The sequence below is a fragment of the Plecotus auritus genome (assembly GCF_963455305.1).
Source record: "Plecotus auritus genome assembly, chromosome: 8".
Lineage (NCBI taxonomy): Eukaryota > Metazoa > Chordata > Mammalia > Chiroptera > Vespertilionidae > Plecotus > Plecotus auritus.
Window position 1 is genome coordinate 65,923,850 of NC_137782.1, and position 27,059 is coordinate 65,950,908.

The 27,059-nt window shown below is 43.8% G+C and overlaps 1 protein-coding gene and 1 pseudogene across 2 annotated transcripts in view; one reads left to right on the forward strand and one right to left on the reverse strand.

Moving 5' to 3' along the window:
* Positions 1-13,161: 13,161 nt before the first annotated feature.
* FKBP1A (FKBP prolyl isomerase 1A) overlaps positions 13,162-27,059 on the reverse strand; it is a 29,121-nt gene continuing 15,223 nt past the window's right edge. Inside the window, exons 3-5 of the mRNA XM_080683418.1 lie at positions 19,628-19,740; positions 16,064-16,228; positions 13,162-14,240 (exon numbers count right to left, since the gene is read on the reverse strand). Coding sequence (XP_080539544.1) covers positions 16,100-16,228; positions 19,628-19,740 — 242 coding nt within the window. The 3' untranslated portion in view covers positions 13,162-14,240; positions 16,064-16,099. The remainder of the gene's footprint in view (positions 14,241-16,063; positions 16,229-19,627; positions 19,741-27,059) is intronic.
* Positions 26,682-27,030, forward strand: LOC308256177 (small ribosomal subunit protein eS26-like; annotated as a pseudogene). Its single transcript has one exon. The product of its transcript is annotated as a small ribosomal subunit protein eS26-like (transcript).

Genomic DNA, 27,059 nt, shown 5'->3' on the forward strand with positions numbered 1-27,059 from the left:
TAAATGGCAATAATAGCTTCATAGTGTGGTTGGGAAGATTTAATTTCAATGAGAACGTTTAGAAGAGTGTTGGCATGTAAGAATTATCCAATAAATATCTGGTATTAGTATTTAATTATCACAACTACCCTTTGAGGTCAATAGGATGACCCTACTTTTATGGCTTAGGACACTGAGGTTAAGGAAAAGAAGTGGTATGTCCAAGGTCACTTATCTGGGAAGGAGGTGGTGGATCTGGGACTCCAAGCCAGGTTTATGGGTGTGTTTTTTAAAATATGTTTTTATTGATTTTAGAGAGAGGGAGAGATAAAAACATCCTATATAATAAAAGCCTAATATGCTAAGTGTCCAGTTGTCCATTCAACCAAAGCATTCTATGCTAATGATATGCTAAGGCCGCTCAACTGCTCGCTATGACGTGCACTGACCACCAGGGGGCAGAAACTCCAACTGGTAGGTTAGCTTGCTGCTGGGGTCTGGCAGATCAGGACTGAGCAGATGGGCCAGACATGCCCTGGAGCCCTCCCTGGCCTCCATCGTACACGGGTGGGATCACTCAGCCTGGCCTGCACCCTCTTGCAATCCAGGACCCCTCGGGGAATGTCAGAGAGCCGGTTTTGGCCCCATCCCACTCAACGCTGGTGGGAGTGCCACTCATCCAGAAGCTGGGCTCACAGCTGGCAAGCGCAGCAGTGGTGGTGGGAGCCTCTCCCACCTCCATGGCAGTCAGACATCCCCCGAGGGCTCCTGGACTGCGAGGGTGCAGGCTGGGCTAAGGGACACCCTCCTCCTCCCCACCCTTTGCAAGAATTTTGTGCACCAGGCCTCTAGTCAATAAGAGAATATCATCGATCAGCTGCCTCCTACATGCCCCACAATGGGGATTGAGCCCACAACCCAGGCATGTGCCCTGACTGGGAATTGAGCCATGACCTCCTGGTTCATGGGCCAACACTACCACTGAGCCACACCAGCCAGTCCAGGTTTATGTTTTTAACCATCAGCCATCAGACTTCCAGCCAGGGCTGGGCTCCTTACTTAAGGTGCAGGGTGGGGTGAGCCACAGGAAATTGGGGGTCCAGTTCTTAGACATGGGGCAGGGAAAGGTCATACTTACCAGCCAAGCTCACTGCCCAGACCACTGTCTTAGTCTTATCTATGGAATCTTGGGCCTTTGAAAACTACAGCCGGGAAGTGACAGGCCTCAAGCTAGAGCCCCCATTCCGACTCCTCACATGGTCCTCAAGCTTCACTGTCCTCCCCTGTAGACATCCCTCCCAGCACCTCATCCTCCAAGCCCCCCTTGACCACCCGCCCACATCCCTGTGCCTTGCTCAGGCAGGATCTCAACACTTGCGAGCATTTCAGACATGCACTTTGGAGTCAGGCCGACTTTGGGCGTGAGTCCTCCTCCTGCCACTTATTGTGTGACCCTGCGTTCATTTCCCCCCTTCACCGAGCCTTGGTTTCTCACCTGAAAAAATAGACTACAAAAGCCCCTCTCAGAGGTCTATGCAAAGTTTCAGGTGAAGTCAACCTGACACGGAGTTAGCCTTCAGGCAGCAGCTGCTTTCTGTCCCTCCTCATGCAACATAGTTATTGTCCTTATTAATCACAAAGTAAAGTGAGTAGTAACAATAACCGTCAGCCCTGGCCAGGTGGCTCAGTTGGTTGTAGCGTCGTCCCATACACCAAAAGGTTTCAGGCTTGATTCCTGGTCACAGCACATACCTAGATCTCGGGTTCGATTCGCCATTGGACTATGTACGGGAGGCAACCCGTCAATGTTTCTCTCTCTCCCGCTTCAGCTGCCTTTAATGTTCTGTAGGGGCCCCTTACATGAAGAGGCTGTTCTCCGAAGCTCTGGACATCTCCAACTCCCAACAACCCTGCCATTGGAGTTGTCTCATGGCTTCCACTGGGGCCACCTCTTTTCCCAGCATTCCCAGTGTCCTGCTGTTACAGAGGCCCCAGAGTGCTGGCCAGGGGTCAAAATGACATCTTCTTTCAATCCTGTCACTCAGCCCTCTCCTTTCTGGTGGACTGTGCTGCAGCTGAGATTGGTTAAAAGGTGACATCGTTATCTACCTAGAACCTCTGCTCTCTTTCTATATCTATATATCTATAGATATAGAATTTTTAAAAATATTTTTATTTATTTATTTTTTAGAGAGGAAGGGAGAGGGAAGATAGAAGCACCCATAAGAAACATCCATCGGCTGCCTCCTGCACGCCCCCTACTGGGGATCAAGCCCACAACCTGGGCATGTGCCCTGACTGGAAATTGAACCCTCAACCAACTGAGGCCACACCAGCCGGGCTGTTTCTACACTACACTCTTTCTCCTCTCCTTCTGGTACTCCAATGACATAAATGTATTTTGGTACTGCCTGCAGGCCCTGAAGTTCTGTTCCTTTGTATAAATTATCTGTTCAGGTTGTATAAATTTTGTTGGTCTATCTTCAAGTTCCTTGCTTTTTTCCTCTGCCATCTCCATTCTGTGCCCATCCAGTAAATTTTTTATTTGTTGTATTTTTCAGTTGTACAACTTCCATCTTTTCTTTTTTCCCCACTTTTTCTTTATATCTTCTATTTCTTTGCTGAACCCTTCTATTTTCTGTTTTAAGAGTGTTTATAGTAGCCCTAGCTGGTTTGACTTAGTGGACAGAGCACCCGCCCATGTAGTGAAGGGTTCTGGGTTCGATTCCAGTCAAGGGCACGTACCTTGGTTGCAGGCTCGATCCTCCATCTAATCCCTGGCCCAGTTGGCGACCAATCAATGTGTCTCTCTCACATTAATGTTTCTCTCTCTGTTTCTCCCCCTCCCTCCCACTCTCTCTAAAAATCAATGGAAAGTATCCTTAGATGAGGATTAACAACAACAAAGAGTGTTTATAGCTTAAACACTTGTAGTTAAAGCTTGTTGAAGTTTTGTAAAATTTCTTTATTTTTATTGTGATAGCTGCTTTAAAATCCTTGTCAGATAATCTCAACATCTGTGTCATCTTGACGCTGGCATCTGTTGATTGACCTTTCTCATTCCAGTTGAGACTTTCTGGTTTTTGCTATAAGCAGTAGTTAATTTTATTCTGGACTTTTTGGGTATTATGTTATGAGACTCTGGTTCCTTTTTAAATCTTCTATTTTAGCATGCATTCAACCTGTTTAAGTTCAGAATGCACACATCATGGCTCACTTTTGTGCTCTGTGAGTTTAAATATCAATTTAGTTTCAAAAGTCAGTGCTATTTTGGTCTGCCCTGCTTGTGTGCTACCCAGAGGCCAATCTGAAACCACACAGTATTCCATCTCATAGTTCAGTTCTCAAAGCTTTTGCTATATTAATTCTGGTGGTTTTCATACATAGGTCACTTGGGGTTGTGGCCTGGACTTCATACACAAATGGAATCTCTTTCTGCAGCTCCCTCTTATCTGTACCCCTCCCCATGCACTCAAGCTGTGAGGGAGTGGGTGCTGCCTCATTGTTACCTTTGCTTAGTGCAGGGCAAGGATCGTGGCAGGGCTCCCCTTCAGTCTCCAGAGTACCCCCTCTGATCACATTAGGGCAAAGTGGAGCTGATAAGAGTTCCATATCACAGTCATCCCTGTTAGGGAGGGGGTGGCTGCCCACACATTAGTGCACAGAAGGGATAGCTGACAAGCTTCACACCATAGTCTCTGCAGAGCCTGCTGGGAGAGGGAGGGCCTTCTTTCATGGTATTTGCCTGGAGAGGAGCAAGTATTGGAAAAAGACATGTCCTTAACTGCTGTCCTTCCCCAGCCTTCTAATGTAAGAAAGCAGGCTTTCCTTGGGACTTTGTGCCTGGTGGTAGTTTTGGGTCATGACTTTCTCTAGTGCCAAGGCTGGGATACAGGACAAAGTAAAGCTCCTGAAGACCCCTGACTAGGTCATCCCTTGAGAACCAAATTGCCTCACCAGTCCACCTTCTTTTTCCCCACTATCAGAGTACCCTGATAGTTGCTTTATGTATTTTATCAAATGTTTACTCGTAGTAAGTAGAAGGAATAGGGTGAAACCCATTTACTCCATCTTGTCTGAAAATTGAAAACCATATATATTTTTAAATTAACTTTTTAAGGTGCAATTTATGCAAAATGTATCCATTTACAAGTTACATCTTCATGAGTTTTGACAAATATATACACTCATGTAACCACAGCCAAGGTAAAGAACATTTCTATCACCCCAAAAACCCTCCTGTGCCCCTTCCCAGTCAATTCTCTCCATCACAGGCCTCAGACAAGCACTGATCTGATTCCTGTCACTCTAGCTGGATTAGACGTATTTTCTAGAGTTTCTGATAAAAAAATCACATGGAATGTACTCTTTGGTAAAGTCTGCCTTCATTTACTCAGTATGTCTTTGAGACTCACTGGCATCACCGGTGTACTGGCCGTTTAGTCCTTCATATTGCTGAGCAGTATTCCAGGATATTTTCGTCTGTGCTTTCACTTGGATTGTCACTACCCTCTGCTCTTGCCTGACAGATACCAAAAGCCAATGGACCACCGCTGCTCCTGCCATGACCCTTGCTATGGTTCTGCTCTCCAGGTTCCTGTTCTTTGATCCAAGGGAGGAAAATTTAGATGCATTACTTGGTACTTATTTCAAGTCATGGGTAGGATAAGATTTCCGAGTAAAAGGATGTTTTCTTCTGGATACCTGAATTGATATGCTCCATCATTTACTTGCTAATTACCTGCTCAGACCAAAGTGCATTAAAAAAAAACAAAACCACAGTCATTCTCTTGCCAGAAAATTTTAGGGTTTTATAACCTTGGTCTTACATTGCTGTGTTCTATGGAATATCGACACCTTCTTCATATGCAACTGTCACCATCCTTTCATGTTGAATACCTGGTGGCTTGTGATGAGTTGAGTGCCTCACTAAACAGCCTTACCCACATTCTCAGGGTCTCTAAGATTTGTCTTCTGTCCACCATGCACTCAAATCCCTGATGGAAGAAGGCTGTTACTCTGAGCAGCTGATTCACTTTGTGATGGCAACTGTCAGACCAGCTAGGAGGTTATCTGACTTTGTAGATTCTCTCCGGCTAGTTATATTTACCTAGTGGACACATGATTTCTGACAGCATTCTTCACAAAATTATACATTCAGACTTCCAAATGAAGTGTTAAGTGGTGTTTATACAGGGAGACAGTCAGTTTTATTTTCTACCAATATAAGGTTGGATATATTCTTTTCGAAAAGATGACTGACTGAATATTCCCCATTTAGCCAAGTCCTAAGATAAACAGGTGGTTGCCAGGTTTCTAATTATATTGGTTTCTGTACTATCTGTTCAGACATAAGCTCTTTTGTAAATGTGCCTAGCTGGAATTTCTTCATACACTTCAACCAAAACAGCACATTGCAACAGATGGAATGCAGAGGTAGATGTGAGAATTGTCTTCTATTAAGTCAAACATTAAAGAGATTTGCAAAAATGTAAATTACCACTCTTCTAATATATTTTGTGAGAAAATGTATTTGTGGAAAATACAGCTATCAGATAAATAACATAAGAAAAAGTTCCAGCCCTAACCAGTTTGGCTCATTGGATAGAGCGTCGGCCTGCGGACTGAAGGGTCCCAGGTTCGATTCCGGTCAAGGACATGTAACTTGGTTGCGGGCACATCCCCAGTGGGGGGTGTGCAGGAGGCAGCTGATCGATGTTTCTCTCTCATCGATGTTTCTAACTCTCTCTCTCCCTTCCTCTCTGTAAAAAATCAATAAAATATATTAAAAAAAAAAAAAGAAGTTCCAAACTGAAGGACATGTTTCCAGATTAAAATGACTTTCCAAATACCCAGCAGAGTAAATGAAAAACAGGAGGAAAAGAAGATTAAAAAAAAAAAAGAAGCCAAAACCGGTTTGGCTCAGTGGATAGAGCGTCAGCCTGCGGACTGAAGGGTCCCAGGTTCGATTCCGGTCAAGGGCATGTAACTTGGTTGCGGGCACATCCCCAGTGGGAGGTGTGCAGGAGGCAGCTGGTCGATGTTTCTCTCTCATCGATGTTTCTGACTATCTATCACTCTTCCTTCCTCTCTGTAAAAAATCAATAAAATATATTAAAAAAAAAAAAAAAGCTAGGAGGCAATTTAAAAAAAAAAAAAGACCCCCTACAAAGCCATATTATGAAATTTCATCAAACCATTGATAAGTAGCCCTAGCCAGTTTGCTCAGTGGTTAGAGTGTTGACCTGCAGACTGAAGGGTCTCAGATTGATTCCAGTCAAGTGTACCTACCTCAATTGCAGACTCAATCCCTGGCCCTCCCTTCCACTCTCTCTAAAAAAAAAAAAAAAATCAATGGAGAAATATCTTCTGGTGAAGATTAACAAACAAATAAACAAACAATAAAAAAATCATAGGTAGCAGATTCTGACATATTTCAGGGAGGAATAAAAGAGATCACATACAGCATAAAGCAACAGAAATCAAAACGGCATCACTCTTCTCAACACTGGAGACTACAAAACAATGCAGCAATGACTTCATTCTTAGGGATAATGATAACCTATATAATAAAGAGGTAATATGCAAATTGACCTTCACGCCCTTGCACAAGATGGCCACCTCCATGTGGTCAAAGCTGGCCGCCACAAGATGGCCAGCAGGAGAGGGCAGTTGGGGGTGACCGGGCCGCAGGGGAGGGCAGTTGGGGGTAACCAGGCTGGCAGGGGAGGGCAGTTCGGGAGGACCGGGCCTGCAGGGGAGGGCAGTTGTGGGGGGACTGGGCCAGCAGGGGAGCAGTTAGGCGCTGATCAGACTGGCAGGGGAGTGTTTAGGGGGTGATCAGGCTGGCAGGCAGGCAAGCGGTTGGGAGCCAGCAGTCCCGGGTTGTGAGAGGGATCCCAGATTAGAGAGGGTGCAGGCTGGGCTGAGGGAAACCCCCCCACCCCCGTGCATGAATTTCGTGCACCAGGCCTTTAGTCTAGAATAACAGTCCCAGCCAAACTATCAATCATTTGTGAGGGTAGAAGGCAGTTTCAGAAATTGTGTGTTCAAGTGTTATAATGGTCCCCAATGAATCACTCCTCCCTGCAGCCAAGCCCCCTTTCAATGTAACTCTGTTAGTCCTTGCAGTGAGAGGTAGTTTGTTTCTTCACTCGCTTGAATCTGGGCTGGCTTTGTGATTTGTTGTGACCAATAGCATGTGGCAGAAGTGACACTGTGTGAGTTCTACAGCCAAGGCTTTAAAGAGGCCTTGATGTATCTCCTCTTACCTACCTGGAAGTGAAACCACCATGCTGTGAAGAAGCCTAGGCATGTCTAATGGAGGATGAGAGGCCATGGAAAGATGTAGAAAAGTGAAACAGGAAGATGCAGAAGCATAATATAAAATTCTTAGAGCAGCTTAATGCTATTTTCCATTAGATTTTCTTTTGATTTAGAATTGTATATCTATTTAGGATATAAGGATTTTGTTATATTTTACAAATATTTTCTCTCCATTATGGCTCATCTTTTAACTGTATGGTATCTTTTATGATAGCTTTTATTTTTTATCCATTTTGCAGTGGCCACATCTACAAATAATTTCCTTTAGGTCTTTGAGGTTTTGTTTCTTATGATAAAGACTCTTTACACATAAAAGTTTACTTTAATCTTATTTTCTTTCTTAAAAAAACAAAACACAGTATAAACAATTGGTGCTATATAGTGGTGACTATAAGAGAGTTAAGACAGTTCTCTCTACAGAGCAGTCTGGAGTGAGGAGGGCCAGGCAAGGAACTGCTTTTTATTACGACTCTTTCCCTCTGTCCAGCCCGAAAGTTATGTTAATAAAGTGTGTCCTGGATCTACCCTCACTTCTACCATTCCAGTCAAAGCCTCCATTTCTTGCCTAAATCACCCCAATGGCCGGCTCACTGGTGTCCTGCTCCCGTTTCAGTTATCCATCACTATGAAATAAACCACTTCAAAACCAATATATTAAATCTCACAATTCTGTGCTTTTCTTGAGCTGAGGGGTGTTCTCTAGCCATGTGATATTGCTGGGCTGTGGACATCTGTGGGCTCGACTGGGCAGAATGTCCAGATGGCTTACTCAACCTGGCGGGTAGTTGGTGCTGGCAGTTGGCTGGGTCCTCAGCTGGGGTGGGCTGTGGGCCTCAATTCTTTTCTGTGTAGCTTGGGCCCAAGAGCTAGCATTCCAAGAGGAAGGAAGTGGAAGCTGGCAGTCCTCTTCTGGCCTGGGCTTGTAAGTCCCAGAACTTTCCTTCCACTGCTTGCTAATGGTCAAGCCAAGAGTCAAGAGGAATGCAGGGATCATTGGGGGCCATCTTTGGAGACTAGCTATCATGATCCCCTTCAGGCAATTTTTCAGTTTCCAGAGACATCTTTTTTTTTTAAAAAAAAATCCTTACCCTAGGATTTTTGCCATTGATTTGGAAAGAATGGGAGAGAGGGAGGGAGGAGGGAGGCGGGAAGGGAAGGAGGGGGAGAAGGAAGGAAGGGGTAAGAGAATAAGGGAGGGAGAGAGGGAGATATCGATGTGAGGGAGACACAGACTTGTTGCTTCCCTCATGAACCCCCACCGGGGAGGGGAGCAAACCCACAACCCAGGTACGTGGCCTTGACCAGCAATCAAACCTGAGACCTTTCAGTGCGTGGGCAGACATGCTGCCCAGCCAAGCCCACAGAGACATATTTTAAAAACAGATACCACACCCCATCTGAAATCCACCAATAGCATCATCATGCTCACTGTATCTGTAACATAATGCCCTGCATTGCCTGGCCCCTGCCCAAGCCTGTCCTTCACACCTCTGCTCTCCCCATACTAGTCTTGGTGTTTCCCAAGCACCCCTATCTCACCACTCCTCAAAGTGGGTTGAAAAGCCTTTACACCTGCTGTTCCATAGCCTAGAAGTTTTCCTCCAAACCTTCACTTGGCTACTTCACTCTCCTCATTGCTTTCACACTCTGGATAGCTGACATTATTTATTTCTTCCTATTTTGGGTCTCCACTAGAATATTAAATTCCTTGGAAGCAGTGTCTTTCTCTGTCCTATCCTGGATTCACTCCTAGCACCTAGGACAGCACTGATCACAGGGATGGCATACCATAAATATATTCTACTGTTTAACTGAATTTATTTCCCTAAATCTTGGGTATTCGCTGCATTGAGAAATACATGTACTAACTCCAAAATAGGAAAAACGATAGTGGTAATTAGCAGACAGATCCAATAATGTATCAGTCCTACATACCCACTGGCAAATATTCCTACCTTCCTAATAAAAGCTGACAGCTGTTTCCTGTGTGCCCTATGGGGCAGCTGCTGCAGCAAGGCAATCTGCCCTGTGCATGCATGGAACCTGGGGAACTTAGAGGAATGCATCAGACATTCTGGGCAGAAGCCAGGGAGTGCTGGCCTTGACATTTTAATTTTAATCCATTTTTGGTGTCAGCTGTCCCTCTTTAACTCACATTTAATTAGAGGGCCCATGAGAATCCCTAAACTATGGTTTCTCGACGGCTCCTAAGAAGCCAGTGCAGTCCAAGGTTGTCAACCAAAGTGAACCCAAACCCACATTTATCCAGGAAGCAGGTGCATGTTAAGTGCAGAATTCTGAGATGCACATCCCACATGTGTGAAAGATAAAGTTCAAGACAAGATTAATAAAACCTGCTCATAAACTTGGAGCAAAAAAACCCTTCTGCCGTCACCAGTTTCAGCAGGGGTTCAAAGGTGTTAGGGAGTACTTTTTACTAAGTAAAAAGGAAATGCTGACCCACTGTCTCAATGGGAAAAGTCCTACTAAGGTAGGATTTGTGGAGTGAAGGAGACCAGCTGGTATTCAAGTACATTTGGTCATCACAGTTAGCTGCCAAGGGACAAAAAAGCAGTTTGGGGACATATCAAAAGAGGAAGGGGTGGAGGGTTTTCTGTGGCCAGCCATTTCCTGGAACAAGAGGAGATAGATGGAATGCCTTTTTGTAGTCAAATCGTCATCATGGTTACTAGGGGAGGAGGGTGTGTGTGGCTGTCACGACAGGAAGTTCCTCATGTGATCATCAAACTTAAGTACTTACAATTTTTGAGTTGGAAGTTATCTTATGTTCATCTGAACAATAAGACCCACCACCCACACCTTGGCCCCCCACCCCAAGTCCATTGAACAAACTGGAAAACTCAGAAACAGGATTTGGTGTCTAAAGCCCCAGCAGAAGTCAGAAGCAGAATTAGGAAGTGTTCCTGGATCCCAGGACTGACTATAACCATCATGCTTCTCGGAAATAAAACAAAAAGGAAAAAAAAAAGTCAGTAATAACATAAGCCAGTTCTAGCCAGGCCCACTGATGTCCTCCCCACTTCATTCGTAAGAATTAGTAAAATGGGGAAGGGCTCAGGCCCCCGAAGCCCTGGTCCCTTCCCCATCGCTAGTGTATATCAGGGTGGGGTCCTCAGGTGGTCCAGACCAGTCAACTCTTCATATTTAATTGTGGCCAATGATCATGAGGAAAAAGTGGGTGTCAGAAAGCACTGTGGGACTTTGAAATAGGTTCTGACCCTACCTGATTACTGGGTGTTCCATCTAGCTTACCCTTCTGAGTGTCTCCACCTCACTTTCTTTTACTTACTAGTACTTTAAAATAATGTAAATAGAGGCAAACTGATAATGCACATTAATTTTTGTCCACAGAAATGCATTCAATGGAATGTTAGTGATTAATGCCAACTATGCCACTTTTGTATTATGCAAATTCATCCTAGTGTTCTTTGGGACTTATTATATAGCAGGTCTTCAAATAACAATAAAAAGACCAGTCCCAGCCAGGGCCCACTGTCTGTGGGAGTGTGCATTCTCCCCATGCCTGCATGCATTTTCTCTGGGACTCAGCTTTCCTTTCACATCCCATCCATATGCACGTTAGGTGAATCGGTTTCTCCACTGTCCCAGTCTGAGTGTGGGTGTATGTGAGTGTGCCCTGCCATGGAAGGGTGTCCTGTCCAGGTGGGTGCCCACCTTGTGCCCTGAGCTGCCAGGAGAGGCTCTGGCCACCTTCAACACTGAACTGGATTGAATGGGTTGTGAAATAATTATGTTTTTATTAATCTTTCTTAAATCTAAGTATAGCTCACATTTATTTCAGTGTTTCATATTACAAGTGTTTTGGGTCTTTATTTAGAAGTTTGGTTATTTTTTGTGACCAGAAACATGCCATAGGAATTTAACTCTTGTTTATATAATTAGGCAAGGGTAAAATGGGTTTCATCACACATGGTTTTGCTTAAGTCACAGGTTCTCAGAATCAATGGATGACATGAAGTGAGGACTTACTGTACATTTACTTGCTCTGTGAATTCTCCTTTGAACCAAATAAAACATCTTTCTGCTTCTCTCATTAATGAGTTAAATAAAACCTTTAATATGTTCATTTTGTATCTGAATCATTTTACTTTCTAAAAAAATGTTATCCTTTAACATTTGGTGGTTAAATAAATTTAGTATATTAATTTGATTTTTATTACAGTTCTCTTTTAGTAGTTATAAAGACCATAAAGCAACATGGACAAATACTCTTAGTAAGTCATTAAGTGAGGAAAGAAGCAGAATACAATATTTGTATGAGGCTGTGATTAAAACTAAAAATTTTAAGTGTCTAAGGAAAGAATTCTAGAAGGGAAGGGGGAAATTTGAAGTCTGATTAAGGGTGGTAGAATCTTGGAGAATTTTTTAAAATTCTAATTTTTCTGCTACACATTAAAACTAAGAGAAACAACAGTCAGTTTCCTATTGTCACTGTAACAAACTACCACAAACTTAGTGGTTTAAAACAACACGTATTTATCATCTCATGGTTTTGGAGGTCAGAAGTCCAAAATGAGTCTCTCTGGGCTAAGTCTGTGTCGGCTAGTTTCTTCTAGAGGCTGGAGGACTCGTTTCCTGACTTTTCCAGCTTCTAGGGGCCACCAGCATTCTTTGGCTCATAGTCCCTTCCTCCACCTTCAAAGCCAGAGCATTCATCTTCAGATATATTTCCTTCCCTGATATCTCGGATTCATTTAAGGACCCTGTGATTACAATTAACCCACCCACATAACCCATTATAAACTCGCCACCCCAGGGTCCTTAAGGAAATCACATCTGCAAATTCCCTTTTGCCATGCAAGGAAACAATCACAGGCTATAAAAATTAGGATGTGGGCATCTTTGAGGGCCATGGTTCTGCCTATCACAGACCCTGTCCCGATCCAGAGGATTTCTCTGAACTTTAAATTCAATGAGAAATAACACCTTCCCTATGTGTCTGAGTGAAGGTACCCCAATGAGTGCTAAGTGTAAGAAGACATAGTGTATGACCTCATTTAAATTAAATTCTATAACAAGCAACATTATGGTAGAAAAATTAAAGCACTGTTACCTCTGGGTGTGGGCGGGGACTGACTGGGAAGGGGCATAAGGAAACTTTGAGATGGTGACATTCTCTTTTTGTAGGGTTTTAGGGTACAAAATATAATCAAATACTGAATTCTAATGATAGATACGACCCCGAAATACTCTGGTGACTTAAATTAATAAAGAGGTGGATTTGGAAAATCATTAAGCAAGGCCTTGAACAACCTATTTAAAAATCAAAGGCTCTTCACTAGGGCAATTTTGGAAAACGTCTATATCGATGTGGGAGCATTTTTGGTGGTCTCTGTAAAAAGGGAGGAGGGGAGCATATACAGGGCAGGGGCCAGGAAGGTACTGTAACCACCCAGCCTGTCCACATGACAAAACTCCACACCAAAAGTTATTGAGGAAACCCATTTAAAATCCCATCTTCCCTTTGTAATTCATCAATTTGCTGGAAGTGCATCTCCAACTTCTTGGTAACCCCAGACAACCCAGCATAGTGCTCTACCCAGAACATATATTTAATAAACATTTGATAATGGGTGAGGGGGTTCTCCCTGATGACCCCAGCCTGACCTCCAGGTAATTCTCTCCACTGGTAAAAAGACAAACGTACCCCCACTCCCCTGCTTCCAGTGACCAATGGGGAAGAAGTTCCTGCTGCGGTTCTTCTGACAAGACACAACCTCCCACACTATATCCCCTTTGTCATACCTCTAACCCCATCCTGCTGCACCAAATGGCAGGGGGCGGAACCTGAAAGTAACCACCGTCACACCAAGCTGAGAAAAGCCAGCGTAAAGCACTTTTATTGCAATAATAAAACTTGAAACTCATATGTAATGCAGGGGAGTGGGTGGGGGATAGGCAGCCATAATTTCTCTCACCAGATCACTACATAGGACAGCAAAGGAGTGAGAGGAGGGAAGGAGAAGCCAGAAAACTTTGAGCTCAGCAGGGGGAGGTGAGCATCAAAAACAGGAGATGCTGAAGCTGTGATGACCAGCATCATTTTCTTAAGACAACACTCAAGGATTTGTCATGATGGCTGGGCTTTCATTGGGTTTTAAGTGTCTACAAACAGCACCTTCAATTTAAACTTTCGATTAAAGTTCTTAAAATTTAGGGAGTGGAGCCTGGATAGCTATGACATTATAAAAGTCCTGAATATCTATTAGAAAAAAACCACAGGATGGGGGGAAAAAAAAGCCAGGCCATGAAGAAGGCTTCAGAGGTCCCTGCTGGCCCGGGGATAGATACCTGTAGTGTCCAACATCGCAGTGAAAACGATTTGCTTTTAAAAGGCAGAGGGTTTAAGGGGAGAGTGGGATGGGGCAGTGGAGGTGAGGGCTCTCCCCTCCCCATTTCAGTTTTGGGTAGGGCTCTTAATTCAACCCAAAGACATCTCTCAACTTGGAGATAGTTCGGCCCTCAACAGCGCCTCAAGTCTGCTATGGCTTTGCAGCGCAGCAGCAAGAATGTTTAATATATAATAGATAAAAATTTCATCCAAAAAAATAAAATAAAATAAAGATTCTTGCATCCCCCACACACCAATTCCTAGTCTAAAGTTAACCCATTACTTGTGCTGTTAATACTTGACTAATACGTAATTGAAAACCTAGACCCAAAAGACTGAAACTGAATCTTCACCCCAAAACAAAAATAAAAAGAGTAACTTGAGGTTTATGGCATGTAGTTTAGGTCAACACACATACGAGGAGACAGGGGAAGAGCGAAGCTGGGTGACAGAACACATTCAGTCGGGCAGATGTTTATACAAAGTGTAGTGGAACATCAGGAAAAGCTCCGCACGGATTCGCGTGTGCGCGTCGGGGGCGCCAGATCCCTCCATGGCACATCTGTTGGGGACAGAAAATTTGTGAGTTCCAGCAACTCAGTGCTCTTTGTGTGCAGTGGGACAACCACAGAGCTGGCTGCCACACCAAGTCCCTTCCCCAACATCTGGGAGGTCTTACTTGGATCAAGCTACTTCTGCTTGAGCTGGGAGAGTCGCTGGGCTCGGGCTGGATTCCCAGATGAACAGCCTCCTTCCTGCTTAAATAGGTTGTTCTTTTTTATATACCTAAGGTAAGTTTATCTTGCTGAGGACAGCAGGAGGGGCAGTCCACCAAGGCCACTAACAAATACAGGTTCCTATTACCATTGGTTGCATATAGGAATTGCTTGGGGGTGGGGAGGTGTTTAAAATCTTTAATGCCTGGATCTCACTCCCAGTGATTGTGGTCAACGGTGGCCTAGCCATCAGGAGAGTTTTAAAAGCTTCTCAGGTACCTTTAATGTGCAAAGCTCTAAGCGGATATTCCCCATGTTGAACATACTTAGAGAATGTCTGCAGTCTTGCAAGAAGCTCTGAGATGCTCAGTGGCAGTGCATGGGGAGGCTTAGACCAGAGTGACTTTTAGCCAGTCATCTCCCTCTCCTTTTCTTCCCCACCCTCCATCCTATCAGATTTACAGAAAGCCTGTTCCCAAATCAGAATAACTCCAAGGCTCCCTCAAATACATTTATGTTCAAAGGACTTAGCTCTCAAAGAACAGGAAAGAGGGTTTGGACTAGGTGTAGACCTTTGGGCAGAGGGAGACTCTCTAAAGTGTCAGGAGTTCCCCCTGGTAGAAATGACAAATGGAGAAGCCAAAGTCATCAAACCTGACCAGGACTGTATGACCCAGGTGTGTAGGGTTCAAACCACTAAGAGAGAAAATAACTATTAATTTTAAAAAAGCCCCTCTACTTAAGTCCCAAACAGGACAAGGTTACACCATAACTGACAGCTGGCAGACACCTATTGTAGCTTTCAAACAAAAGCATTCTTCCCAGCCACTGGCTGTGGTCCTCTGGTTCCTGAGGGGAGCAAACATAGAGGTGTGGGGCCAAGTGGAAAGAAGATGACAACATTCATGTGTTTTATGATTCTAACATCCACATGAAAAGTTATGTGTCATTAGGATATGGAGTTTGGTTTCCTAGAAATGAAGGTAATGGGAAGAAAAAAAGTCTAGGAAAGAAAAACATGAAAGGGATTCTGGTCTGGATCTAGTTTGCCACTGACTAAATGAGACTTGGTAAGGCCCTTTTCTCTGAGCCTCAGTTTCCTCACCTGTTGCATAGGAAGGCTGACACCCTAAGATTCCTTCCTATGACTGTCTGAGAGCAACCTTTACACTTCAATAACATCCTGAGGCCTCACTTTCAACCCACTGATAAGAAGCTGGCCTGCTGGCCTCAACTATCCAGAGTTTGCTCCCCAAGCAGGTAGCCACAAACTATGGATGAGGAAGGTGTACAAACCAGGACAGGGTAAGCAAAGTCACCAACACTCTTACTTCTAAAGAACTAAAATATTGGCACTAAAAATCAGCCTAATATTTCCAGCTCCCAACTGAGGTTTAGTTTATAAGCTACATTAAAAAATACTTCATTTAAACAGCTACATTAAGCTGCCCCATCCCCATAAATACATTGAAGAACATATGCCATCCTTTCATAGGGTGACCAATCTTTACATTCAAGGTGTACACTGATAACTAGAGGAAGAAGGGGGGGGAGGGAGGAGGCAGCCCATGGCATTTTTCATTCTCTCTACTACCCACCCATCAAATGCTGAGCATAACATGGGAGGAGCAAAGGTAATTTAAAGGTTCTTTAGCATTAAGTTCCTTACCCAAGCACAGGGAACTCAGGGAGTAGGCCATTCCTGTCATTCCAGTTTTAGAAGTTCCACATCAAAGACGAGAGTGGCATTTGGTGGGATGATGCCTGGGTGCCCAGTGGCACCATAGGCATAGTCTGGGGAGATAGTCAGTTTGGCTCTCTGACCCACACTCATCTGTGAAAGAACAAGGAAAAAAGAATTAGCTGGACGCATTCCTCAACTGTCTCCGGAAGAAGTCTGGGTGTCCCTTGCCCAGGACGATGCGAGTAGGACATTACAGTGACTGTGCAGCTGCATGGGCACCGGGCACTCCGCTGTGCAGGACGTGGAGATTGGCAGTCAGGTGGGATGATCCTTGCATCTGGCTCCAAGGGGCCCAAAGGCAGATAAAAACCTCTGATTCCTGAAACGGTCAGGTCCTCAACCTTTCTGCCCACGTGTTACTAACCTGACTCTAGGCAGCCAACACTCGGGAAGTGTCACCACCTAGTCCTTCAGTGGCCTGCTCAGTCAAAGGACATGTTAAGTGGCATCTATGCTCTTGAAAAAGCAGTACTTTGTCCAAAACTTTGCTTTAAAAAACACACAGAGAAAGTAATATTGGGGGCAGGAGGGTAGTCTACTTTTCTGCACTTCCTATATTTATACTCATACCTCAGAAATATAGAAAAAGTTTTTAAAAGACAGTATGATTTTCTGGAGTACAAAGTAGCATGATACAATATCTATCACTTGTGTGAAAATATTTATATATTTGTACCCGCCTAGATAAACCAGCATTTTTCTATAGGGAGAAGATAGTATTGGCCAAGGTGGGAGGCAACTGATCAAATTAACAAAAAAAGACAAGAAAAAAATTTTTCACTTAAAAAAAAAATATTCACATTGCCCTGGCTGGTGTGGTTCAGTTGAGTGGAGCGTTGTCCAATGCACCAGAAGGTCTCAGGTGTGATTCCCAGTCAGGGCACACATTTATGTTGTGGGTTTGATCCCCGGCAACCAATAGATGTGTCTTTCACATATCTCCATTGTTCTCTCTCTCTCTTCCTTCCTCTCTAAAATGAAGAAGGAGAGGGAGAGGGAGACAGAGAGAAGGGGGAGAGAGAGGGGGAGGAAGAAAAATAATTTTTACTTTTTTCATTTTCTAATCAAATACACAAATAAGTTTAACTAGCCATTTTATTCTGAAGCATGAGCAGGTTTTCTGCTGTATTTCCATTCTGTAACTATCTCTGACCCAGACTAAGAGACAGTGACTAAAAAGGAAGCAGCAGGCTACAATGAAGTTTCCAATGAAACTCAAAAGCCTTGCTTCCTACAGCTCCCTTCAAAAACAAGGACATGTTAGACCAAGGTGGTAAAGACAGTTAAAAGCATGAGTTAATCTAATAAAATTCAAAACAATCATATCCTTTTGCCCAGCAATTCTACTTCCAGAATCTTCTGCTAACAACCCCAAATGCACATTACAAGAGGAGTCATGTCAAAGACATATGCACACCATGGATTAGCCACTAGAAAGAATATAATGACTTTAAATATATTAATATGGAAAGATGCTCAAGATACATCGTTAAATGAAAAAAGCAAGCTGCCAAAATAGTACTTGTGGTAGGATTACATACCTGTGAACACTTAAAAACAAAACAATATCAAAAGAAGGGGAAAGGGGCAAAAAACTATCCCCTGTCTTTCTGTGCTTTTAGCTCACTTGCTGAAGTAATATCTGTAGAGGAGTTTAAAGGAAGATGCCCTGCAGAGGTCTCAGAGCACCCAGACTTCTGACAAGTGAGCTGTGATTGACTTCAAAGCACGTTGGGTCCAGGGGGCATCTGGGCATCTTCCCAGTACCATGTCATGCCTTACCAAGCCTGGGATGTGAAACAGGCTGATAATACTACCTTGGTGACAATTACAGCTCTTGGAACACAAAACGCAATTATTGTTCCAGTGCTAGAATAGCCACAGAAGATGAGTTGTGGTATGGCTGGCATGGGAGGTGGGGGAAGGGCTACAGACCAAGAGCTGCCCAGACATAGGGAAGTGGAGATAGAATGAGACAGAAAGGTACAGCTGAAGCGGTTTCCAAAGGGAAGTAAATCACAAAGATCCTCTCCTTCTTATACTGCCAACCCTTTGCCCTGCAGGAACAGAAATCTAGATACCTAGGAGTGGAATGGCTTAAAGTTCCTGAAAGTTAAGCAATTTATTTGGAGGTAAATCATTGATATTTATTGAGGAAGTGGAGCAACGTCTATTCTAGAAAAGAGAAAGAGAGCCCTAGCCAGTTTGGCTCAGTGGATAGAGTTATCGGCCTGCAGACTGAAGGGTCCCAGGTTCGATTCCCAGTCAAGGGCATGTACCTTGGTTGTAGGCTTGACCCCTGGTCCTGGTCAGGGCACATGTGGGAAGCAAGCAATCAGTCTCTCACATCAATGTTTCTCTCTCTCTGTCTCTCCCCCTTCCTTCCACTCTCTCTAAAGATCAATGGAAATATATCCTCGGGTAAAGATTAACAACAAAAAAAGAGAGAAATCTCTCTACACGTTGGTTAAATCTCCCAATTCTCTTTGGTGAGAGGGAAACCGACTGATAACTATCATTCAGGGCCTAATTATAAAGCTTGCTGGGTCTCAGGCCACTGTAAACACCCCTTTACCTGGTAGGGCCAAGAAAAAAATTTCTGGACTCCATGGAAGGCTAGAATCCAACTGAAATTTGGCAACCCTATTGTGTACTGGGAATTTTGTAGTGTTGGCAGACAAAAGCTGTTTACACAATGGGGAGGGAGAGGTGAAGAAAGACTCAAGACAAACAAAATTACTTTATCCATGAATATGATCTCTCAGAAGTGGTCTGACACAACATGGTCCACAATAAGACAAACACAAATTGAAACTACCCCAAGATAACATTTGCCACTCATATTGCCCTGAGCCAAAAGTCTAACAACACACACTGCTGGCAGGGCTAAGAGGAGACAGGAAGCTTCAGAGGCCACTGGTGGCAGTTCAGTGTGATCCCTACGGATGGCAACTTGGCAGTATCAAAGACAGCCACTGAACCACTCACCCCACTACAGAGAATTTGCCTCAGGCACCACTTGACAAATGTAAAATAAAGTCCATACAAGGTTAGTCACTATAGCACTGTTTACAATAGCAAAACACTGGAAACGACCCAAATGGCCATCAACAGAGTCCAGGTCAAGTAAATTAGATTGCACACACCTAAGGAAACACTACGCAGCTGAAAGAAAAATTGTGGGTTTTTTTGCCCTGGTATAAAGTGTTTTAAAAATAGAGTAAGTAAAAAAGCAAAGTGCAGAACAATGTGTGTGTATGTCTAAAAGAAAAAAAAAAAGTATATGCTTTTGTATATGCTTAAAGAAACTCTACAAGAAACATTAATAACAAGAGTTACTTGGGGGGGGGGACTGGAAAGATCGGGTGGGATGGGAATAGAATTTTTTACTTATACCTTTCATATTTTTGAACCATATGAATGTTCCAACCATAAATATAGTTTAAAAGGTAGACACTCAGAAACAGAACAAAACAAATGAGAGCATACCTGGGCAACCCCTTCTTCCCAGCCTCGGATCACCTCCTGTTTGCCTAGCATAAACTTAAAGGGCTTGTTTCTGTCCCGGGAGGAATCAAATTTCTTTCCATCTTCAAGCATCCCTGTGAAAAAGGGCAGTTGTAACATGAGCAACAAGGAGTAATGACATGAGGCAAGTCATAAGCCATTAGCAGAGTGCAAATCCCAGATGCCTGAACTGAAGGGCCTGGCAGGGTATCTAAGCCTGAAGAGGGACTGCAGAGTCCAGGGAGGGCTCAGTGGGTCCCTAAGGAGTACGGGAGTCCTCCACCCAGGCCTTGTGAATGCTCTTCCCTAACTCAAAGTAGTAAGTTGACCACGAGAGGCAGGCAGCAATGTACCTTGCTTGGTCTGGAGAATAGAGAAGTGTACACACTGCTTGCATGAATTTCCAGTACACCCTGTGGATTTCCTCCCAGACTAACTGTGGGTCCTTTAGACACACACAATGGCTCAAAGTCACATACAGGGTAAGCAGCACTATTCCTTCCTTAATTCACCCGTCATCTTTTACAGAAATGTGGGTAGTGGCAGAACTGAACTGAGTTGTAGGACACCAGCTAGTCAGAATCAGAGGAGCGGCTTTGGAAAAGACACAGAAAACCTCTTCCTAGTGAACTGCTGACAACTCCAGTTGAACTGTGGGCAGTGCTTCCACCCCAAGCCAGGGGCTGAGCGAGGCACTTCCCATATAAAACTTACTCAATCCTCCCCATGGCACTGTCTCCATTTCCCAGATGAAGGAACTGAGGCAGAGAGTAGTGAAGTAGCTTGTTGAAGTAATAAAGCTAGACTATAAATCCAAAAACCATGTTCATTTTACTATTCCAGTTTCCCAGAAACCAGACAAACCACAATGGCACCTTCCTAAAAGGGGGAATTCCAGGGATGAAGATGTGCCCTGAGAAAAGAGGAACAGACATTTGCAACTCCTTGTTCAAAAAAGACTGTCAGCCATGCCCGGCTAGAGTGGCTCAGTGGTTGAGCGTCGACCTATGAACCAGGAGGTCATGATTCAAATCCTGGTCAGGACATATGCCTGGGTTTCAAGCTCAATCCCCAGAGTATGGGGCATGCAGGGGGCAGCTGACCCATGATTCTCTCTCCCTCTCCCTTCCTCTCTGAAATCAATAAAAATAAAAATATCTTTAAAAAAATAAAAGTACATAAAATATTTTTTAAAAGACTGTCAGCCAATTGTGATAACTGTCACTACGGTCCTGAAAACTCTTACGCCAGGATCCCAGACTGGAAGGGGTCAGCCAGTTGTCACATAATATAAAGCTAATTCCATTGGAGGCTGAGGGTAGGCACCTGCCGTGGTTCTAAGCATCACTCAGAAGACCCAATAAAATACAGAATTTAGTTATGTTTGTATTTTTGACAGGAACAGAGAAATCCCAACCTAAAAATGTCAACACTTGTAGGTGGGATAGGAAAGCAGAGATCAAGTGAGAGCTTTATCTCAGGCAACAGACTATCCGTATTTTGACAAAATAGGGAACTGGGGAGGGAGGTAGACAGGAACTGCTGTCCCTACAGAGGAGGGGAGACAGATGTCCTGGGGCAGAGTACATGCTGAGACTGCCTGGAACTGGGAGCTAAGGACTGAGAGGAAGATAGGAGGACAGGGATCCACCCCTGCCAAGTGCAGGGCCAGGAACTGGCACCCAGAACTAGCAAGTTGGGTTGTACATGAAGCTCATCTCCTTGCCAAAACACATTCACTATCTGGTAAAAGAAATGACAAATGGCAGGACTTGAACAGTTTTCTATAAATGAGTAACTGGGAGAAGAACAGGTCTCCACTCGTCACAATACTCACTGTAGAGATCCCTTTTCTACACATTGGGCTCTGCTTCATACACTGAACTCAACCCAGCTGAACTCAGCATTAAGGGTGAGAGCAGGCCATGAACAGCTAGGATTCTCAGATTCTCTGTCTGCCAGGCAGGGAGCCTTCCCATTCACTCTCCTGAGACTGTGTGTAACAGAAATAAGGGAACCAACTTCCAGGTTCAGTAACCTGCTCAAGGTCAGAGCCAATGAGCAGTAGGGTCTGGCTCTACCAAAAGGCTTTATTTAGCTCAATGGGGACTGTGAGCTACAAAGGAGGCTAATGAGGAGAAATAGCTTCTTCCTGGTCTGCTCGTTATAGAGCAGCATGTGAGGACCCCTAGGGCTTCCTGAGGGGCTATGGTGGGTAAGTCACTGGTGAGGAAACCCTCGGGAAAAGAGCCAAGGATGGAAGGGTGAGGTCCCCGAGCCCTGAATGTCTGCAAAGGATAGCTGAACAAAACCCACAGAGAAATACCTGCCCAGAGAGGCACCTGGAACCCAGGCTGTGGCACATTCCAAACTCAGCACCCCTCCCTTCCTTTTTAACTGATTATCAACTTTCCAGGAGCAGCAACAGCCTGGCCAGTACATGAACTGGAATCGATCTAAGCTGTTCTTTTATACCAGGGTTGGGGCATATGTGTCAGTTTGGGCATTCAGACCAACTGTGAAGTCTACTGAAATCTTACAGGAAAAGACCTGTCTCAGTGGTAAAAAAGAAAAACACAGGAATAAAGCTCCTGCTCTCCCTTCCTGTTGAATGCTGTTGTGTGAGGATGGCAGCCTCCTTGTAACCATGAAAAGGTCAGGAGCACCACAGAGTAGTTGTCCCATTGATCTAAACCAGACGCAAACCACCTCCCTCAAGACTTGTGTTCTAAGATGACTGAAAGTCTGCTTTGCCTTAAGTCAGGTTTTCAGTTACTTGCAGCTGAAAATAACCTAATTGGTATGAGATACATAGTTATTTGACATTTACTTAGCATACCCAATTGCAGTGCTGCCAAGAGAGGAGTAACAGAGAAATGGAACTCAACCACCTACCCCACAAAGAGCTATAACTGATTGAGATATTTACATTATGTAATAGTTACTACATGGGACACACTTCTCACTATTAAGAAGAATGCTGACTGTGACCCCTAAATTTATTTTATGATACGCTAATGGGTTGCAACTCACTTTTAAATACAGTAAACCTATGAAAGAATTATCCTATTTCCTGCCAAATTTGAACATGCCCCTAACCATAGGGTACTGAGACAGACTGCCTTTATTCCTGATTAAATGCATTGCCAAGCATTCTCCAGATGTGCATCCATCTCACTTTGCCTAAAGGTGAAATGCTTTAGTGTCTGACTGGTACCAAGCTGGAAGCACAAGATGGAATCCAGCCTCTACCTGCTACTGAGCCAGCCTAGAGAACCAGAGCTCTTCAGCAAAGAGACTGCAGGTCTGGGAGAATGTCTTTCTTAAACTCTTCTGGGACACTGAGGGGCAAAGCCTCTTCCTATTATTTTAAGAAACATAAACGCCAAGAAGTAGGACTTCTGAGTAAAGGGGCTTTAAGCCGGAGCTTTGCCAAGGATCTTATTCTCCTACTCAATTTTAGATGAGCTCTTGTTTCTGGGAAGAGTACATGAGCCTTGCTCCAGAACATCAGCCCATAGTCACCAACTGTCAATCTCTCCTACTTCCTTTGAGAAATCTTCACAGAGAAGGGCTGAGTGGTGGTGTTGGTAAATGATGGGGTCCCTTTGGCCTGAGGAGGGGATTTCCTATAAACTAAGTCTAAAAGGTAAACAATATCCCCAGAGCTGAGCATAAAGTCACACAACTGGCAAAGGCTATAGGGGCAAGGAGGTGCTAGAACAGCCTTGGGCAAACTACGGCCCGCAGGGCGGTTCCGGCTGTTCTATCGGTTCTCTTGCTCTCCCCTCTGCTCCTTTACTTTGAATTTATATTAGTTCACACAAACACTCCATCCATGCTTTTGTTCCGGCCCTCCAGTCCAGTTTAAGAACCCATTGTGGCCCTCGAGTCAAAAAGTTTGCCCACCCCTGTGCTAGAAGGAGGGCTTCCTTGCAAAGGGGAGGAACAGACCACAGACCACTTTATATATGGCTGTAAGTGTTTAGCCTGGGGAAGAAGCTGATTCAGGAGAGGAAGCAGTGTCCACTAAGCAACAGGAACGAATGTGCATACAGTATTTTCTGAAGTGGGAATTAGGCTGGTCAGTGTTGAATGTAGAATGTAAGAGAAGCTGTGACATCAAAACAGGTCACAGTTCTAGCCAAGATGGAGAAACAGGAATCAGATTTACCCTCCCATCTAAACCAAAAACAAAAAAAAACGCACAAAAATCCCAAACAAATAAAAAAACAAAACAAACACCCCCACACAAAAGAAACTAACAAGATGGGTCCTATGACTGCCCCAGCTTATATCCTTGGGAGTTTCCAGGGAGAGGGAACTGGATGGAGCTCAAGACAGCCCGAGTCTACAGGACATGTACCAAGGAGTGGAGAACTAGAGAGAGATCCCCAGGGATTTGGAGAGGGTCCCCCTTAAGTATTCAGAGAGTACTAATCAATGCATGTGTTTGAGGAAACTACTTAAGGCCAGGAAAAGAACCATCCAAAATGTTTAAAAGGGTCAGCACCTGTTCCCACTAGCCAGACAGGAGAAAGACACAGTTCATGAGGCACTGGGTAGGATACCCAGGAAGATCTGAGGCAAGATCTTGGAAACTGCTTTCAAGCAAATTAATTGGTTCCCAGTACAAAGTTCAGGATGATTTACAGGAATGAAAATAGCCAGTACCCCCAAAAAGGTAAAATTCATAATGTGTATTATCTGATTACCAAGCATTCAAAGAGGCAGGAAAACATGACTCACAATGGGAAGACTAATCAATCAATTGAAAACAACCCAGAACTGACACAGATGTTAAAATTAGTAGAGAAGGACAGTAAGATCCAAACCAAACTTCCAGATATTAAAACTACAATGCCTGAAAAATACACTAGGCTGGAACAATGGGATATCTACAGGCAAAAAGTAAAAATCTAAACCTGCACTTCACATCATAATATCAACTCAAAATGGGTAACAGATCTAAATATAAACAAGAAATCTATAAAACTTCTAGAAGAAAATAGGGGAATAATCATTGCAACTGTGGTTTAGGCAAAGATTCCATAGATATGAAGCCAAAAAGCATAATCCATAAAAGGATAAATTGAACTTCATCAAAATTAAAAACTTCTGTACTTTAAAAGACACTTTTTTTTTTTTTAAAGAGAATGCAAAGTTAAGGCACAAGACAGAGAAAAAAAAACTTTGCAAAGCATATAGCATTGCTGGAGAAGTGTGGCTCAGTGGTTGAGCATAAATCCATGAACCAGGAGGTCACGGTTCGATTCCTGATCAGGGCACATGTCTGGGGTACGGGCTGGATCCCCAGTGGGGGCCACGCAGAGGCAGCCAATCAATGATTATCTCTCATCATTGATGTTTCTCTCTCTTTCCCTCTCTCTGAAATCAATTAAAAAAAGAAAGCTACTCAGTAATAAAAAGGAACGAACTATTAACACATGGACTAACACAAAAATCTCAAAATAATTATGCCAAGTGAAAGCAACCAGACCAAAAAAAAAAAAAGTACATACTAACACCTGAAACCAATATAATGAATGTGAACTATAACTGAAAAATTAAAGAGTACATACTGTATGATTCCATTTATATAAAGCTTTATGAAATGCAAACTAATCTATGCTGACAGAAAAAATCATGTGGTTTTTGGAGATGGGAAGGAAGGGTAACAAAGAAACATCAAAACTTATGAAATTGTACACATTAAATATGACCAGTTTATTGGATGTCAATTATGCCTCTATAAACTGTGTTTGTTTTTTTAAAGGAAAAAAAAAGTGAGATTTACTAAAATCCTGCATGTTTACCTACTACACCCAACCTGGCAGTAAACAGTAAGGTGCTTCCTGTTTGGGGAAGGAGCAGGTAAAGCAGGCAGCAAGTCAAGTCTCAGCAGCTGTTTCCATTTTAACTCTAGACATCTCCGTGCCAGGGCCTGGAACCCTTCAACAGTGAAACCACCTGCCAAGTTAGTGCCATAATTTCCTAGAGAAAGCATGCTCTGCTGCGCAAAGGCAACTGAAGTTATAGTTCAGACACGACAGCTGACATTCTTTAGGCTCCAAAGGGCACTCTTAGCAAAAATCATCAGCATGACCGATTTCATTTCTGACTACACAACAAACCTATATACCGCATGACCCAGAATCTGCCTGAGATAGCTCCATATTCTCGATTTCAAGAACTCTCTTGAGGTCACAGACCGGGACTCAGAGTTCTATGTCCTTGTGGCACTTAGCTTAACCCCTGGCACTCACAATGCTGGCACTCATGAGTACTTTCGGATTTGCTTCACTTGCATGATTTTTAAGAATTAGCATGACAAGCACGAGGCTTCCATATTTAGACCTCTTCCCTTCATGCAGAAAGAATCAGGGGTAATCCCAGAGTGGCAGATTTTACTTTCAGCACCTTTAAGTTACTGATCAGTGAGAAAAATGTAAATATTTGGGAGTCTTCAGTTAAAAATCACAAAACTATGAGAGGAACGAGTTATATTGCGAGGGACTGTTAAAGCAACCTCTGGCTGCAAGGCAGTTTGATGTCACCTGTGTCTGGGTCTCTTCCCAAATTGTTTAGCTGTTCTTTTGGGGAAGAACGAGACTCAAATCCTTGGAGAGGGAGCAGATGGTCTTTAACAAGAACAACAAAAGGCGTGGGGAGGAGTTTTGAGTTCATCTACCCCTTAGCAGGCTGCTCTTTCTTGCTGCTCATGTGTTTGAAACTGCTCTCGCTCAGAAGGAACCATCAAAGACAGCCTTGGCCAGCAGCTCCTGAGTAAAGTGCCCCAGGACTGTGTTCCTGGTGGTTGGCCCAAGTCACAGAAGCAGTGGTTAAGATCCAAGGTCAGGATTTAGATATTCAAGAGGACTACTGGGTTATTATTTTGCTAATAATCCAACAGAAATAGAACCACTTCCAGTGTATTCTGCTTTGTGGAAGGCAGAGTCACCATATACTCTCAACTGGATAAGAAAAGATAACTGAAGAAGGCATCTGTGGACTCTCTCAGGTCCTTGTTTCCAAGATGACCAAGAAAAGAAGGAATAACAGTCGTGCCAAAAAAAGGCCGAGGCCACGTGCAGCCTATTCATTGCACCAACTGCACCCGATGCATGCCCAAGGACAAGGCCATTAAGAAGTCTGTCATTAGAAACATAGTAGAGGCTACAGCCATTAGGGACATCTCTGAAGCAAGTGTCTTTGACACCTATGTGCTTCCCAAACTGTATGTAAAACTACATTACTGTGTAAGCTGTGCCATTCACAGCAAGGTAGTCAGCAATCGTTCTCATAAAGCCTGGAAGGACTGAATCCCCTCAACCTGATTTAGACCTGTGGATGCTGCCCCATGATCTCCACCAAAGCCCATGTGAGGAGTTAAGTCCTTAAGGAGTGAAAAAAG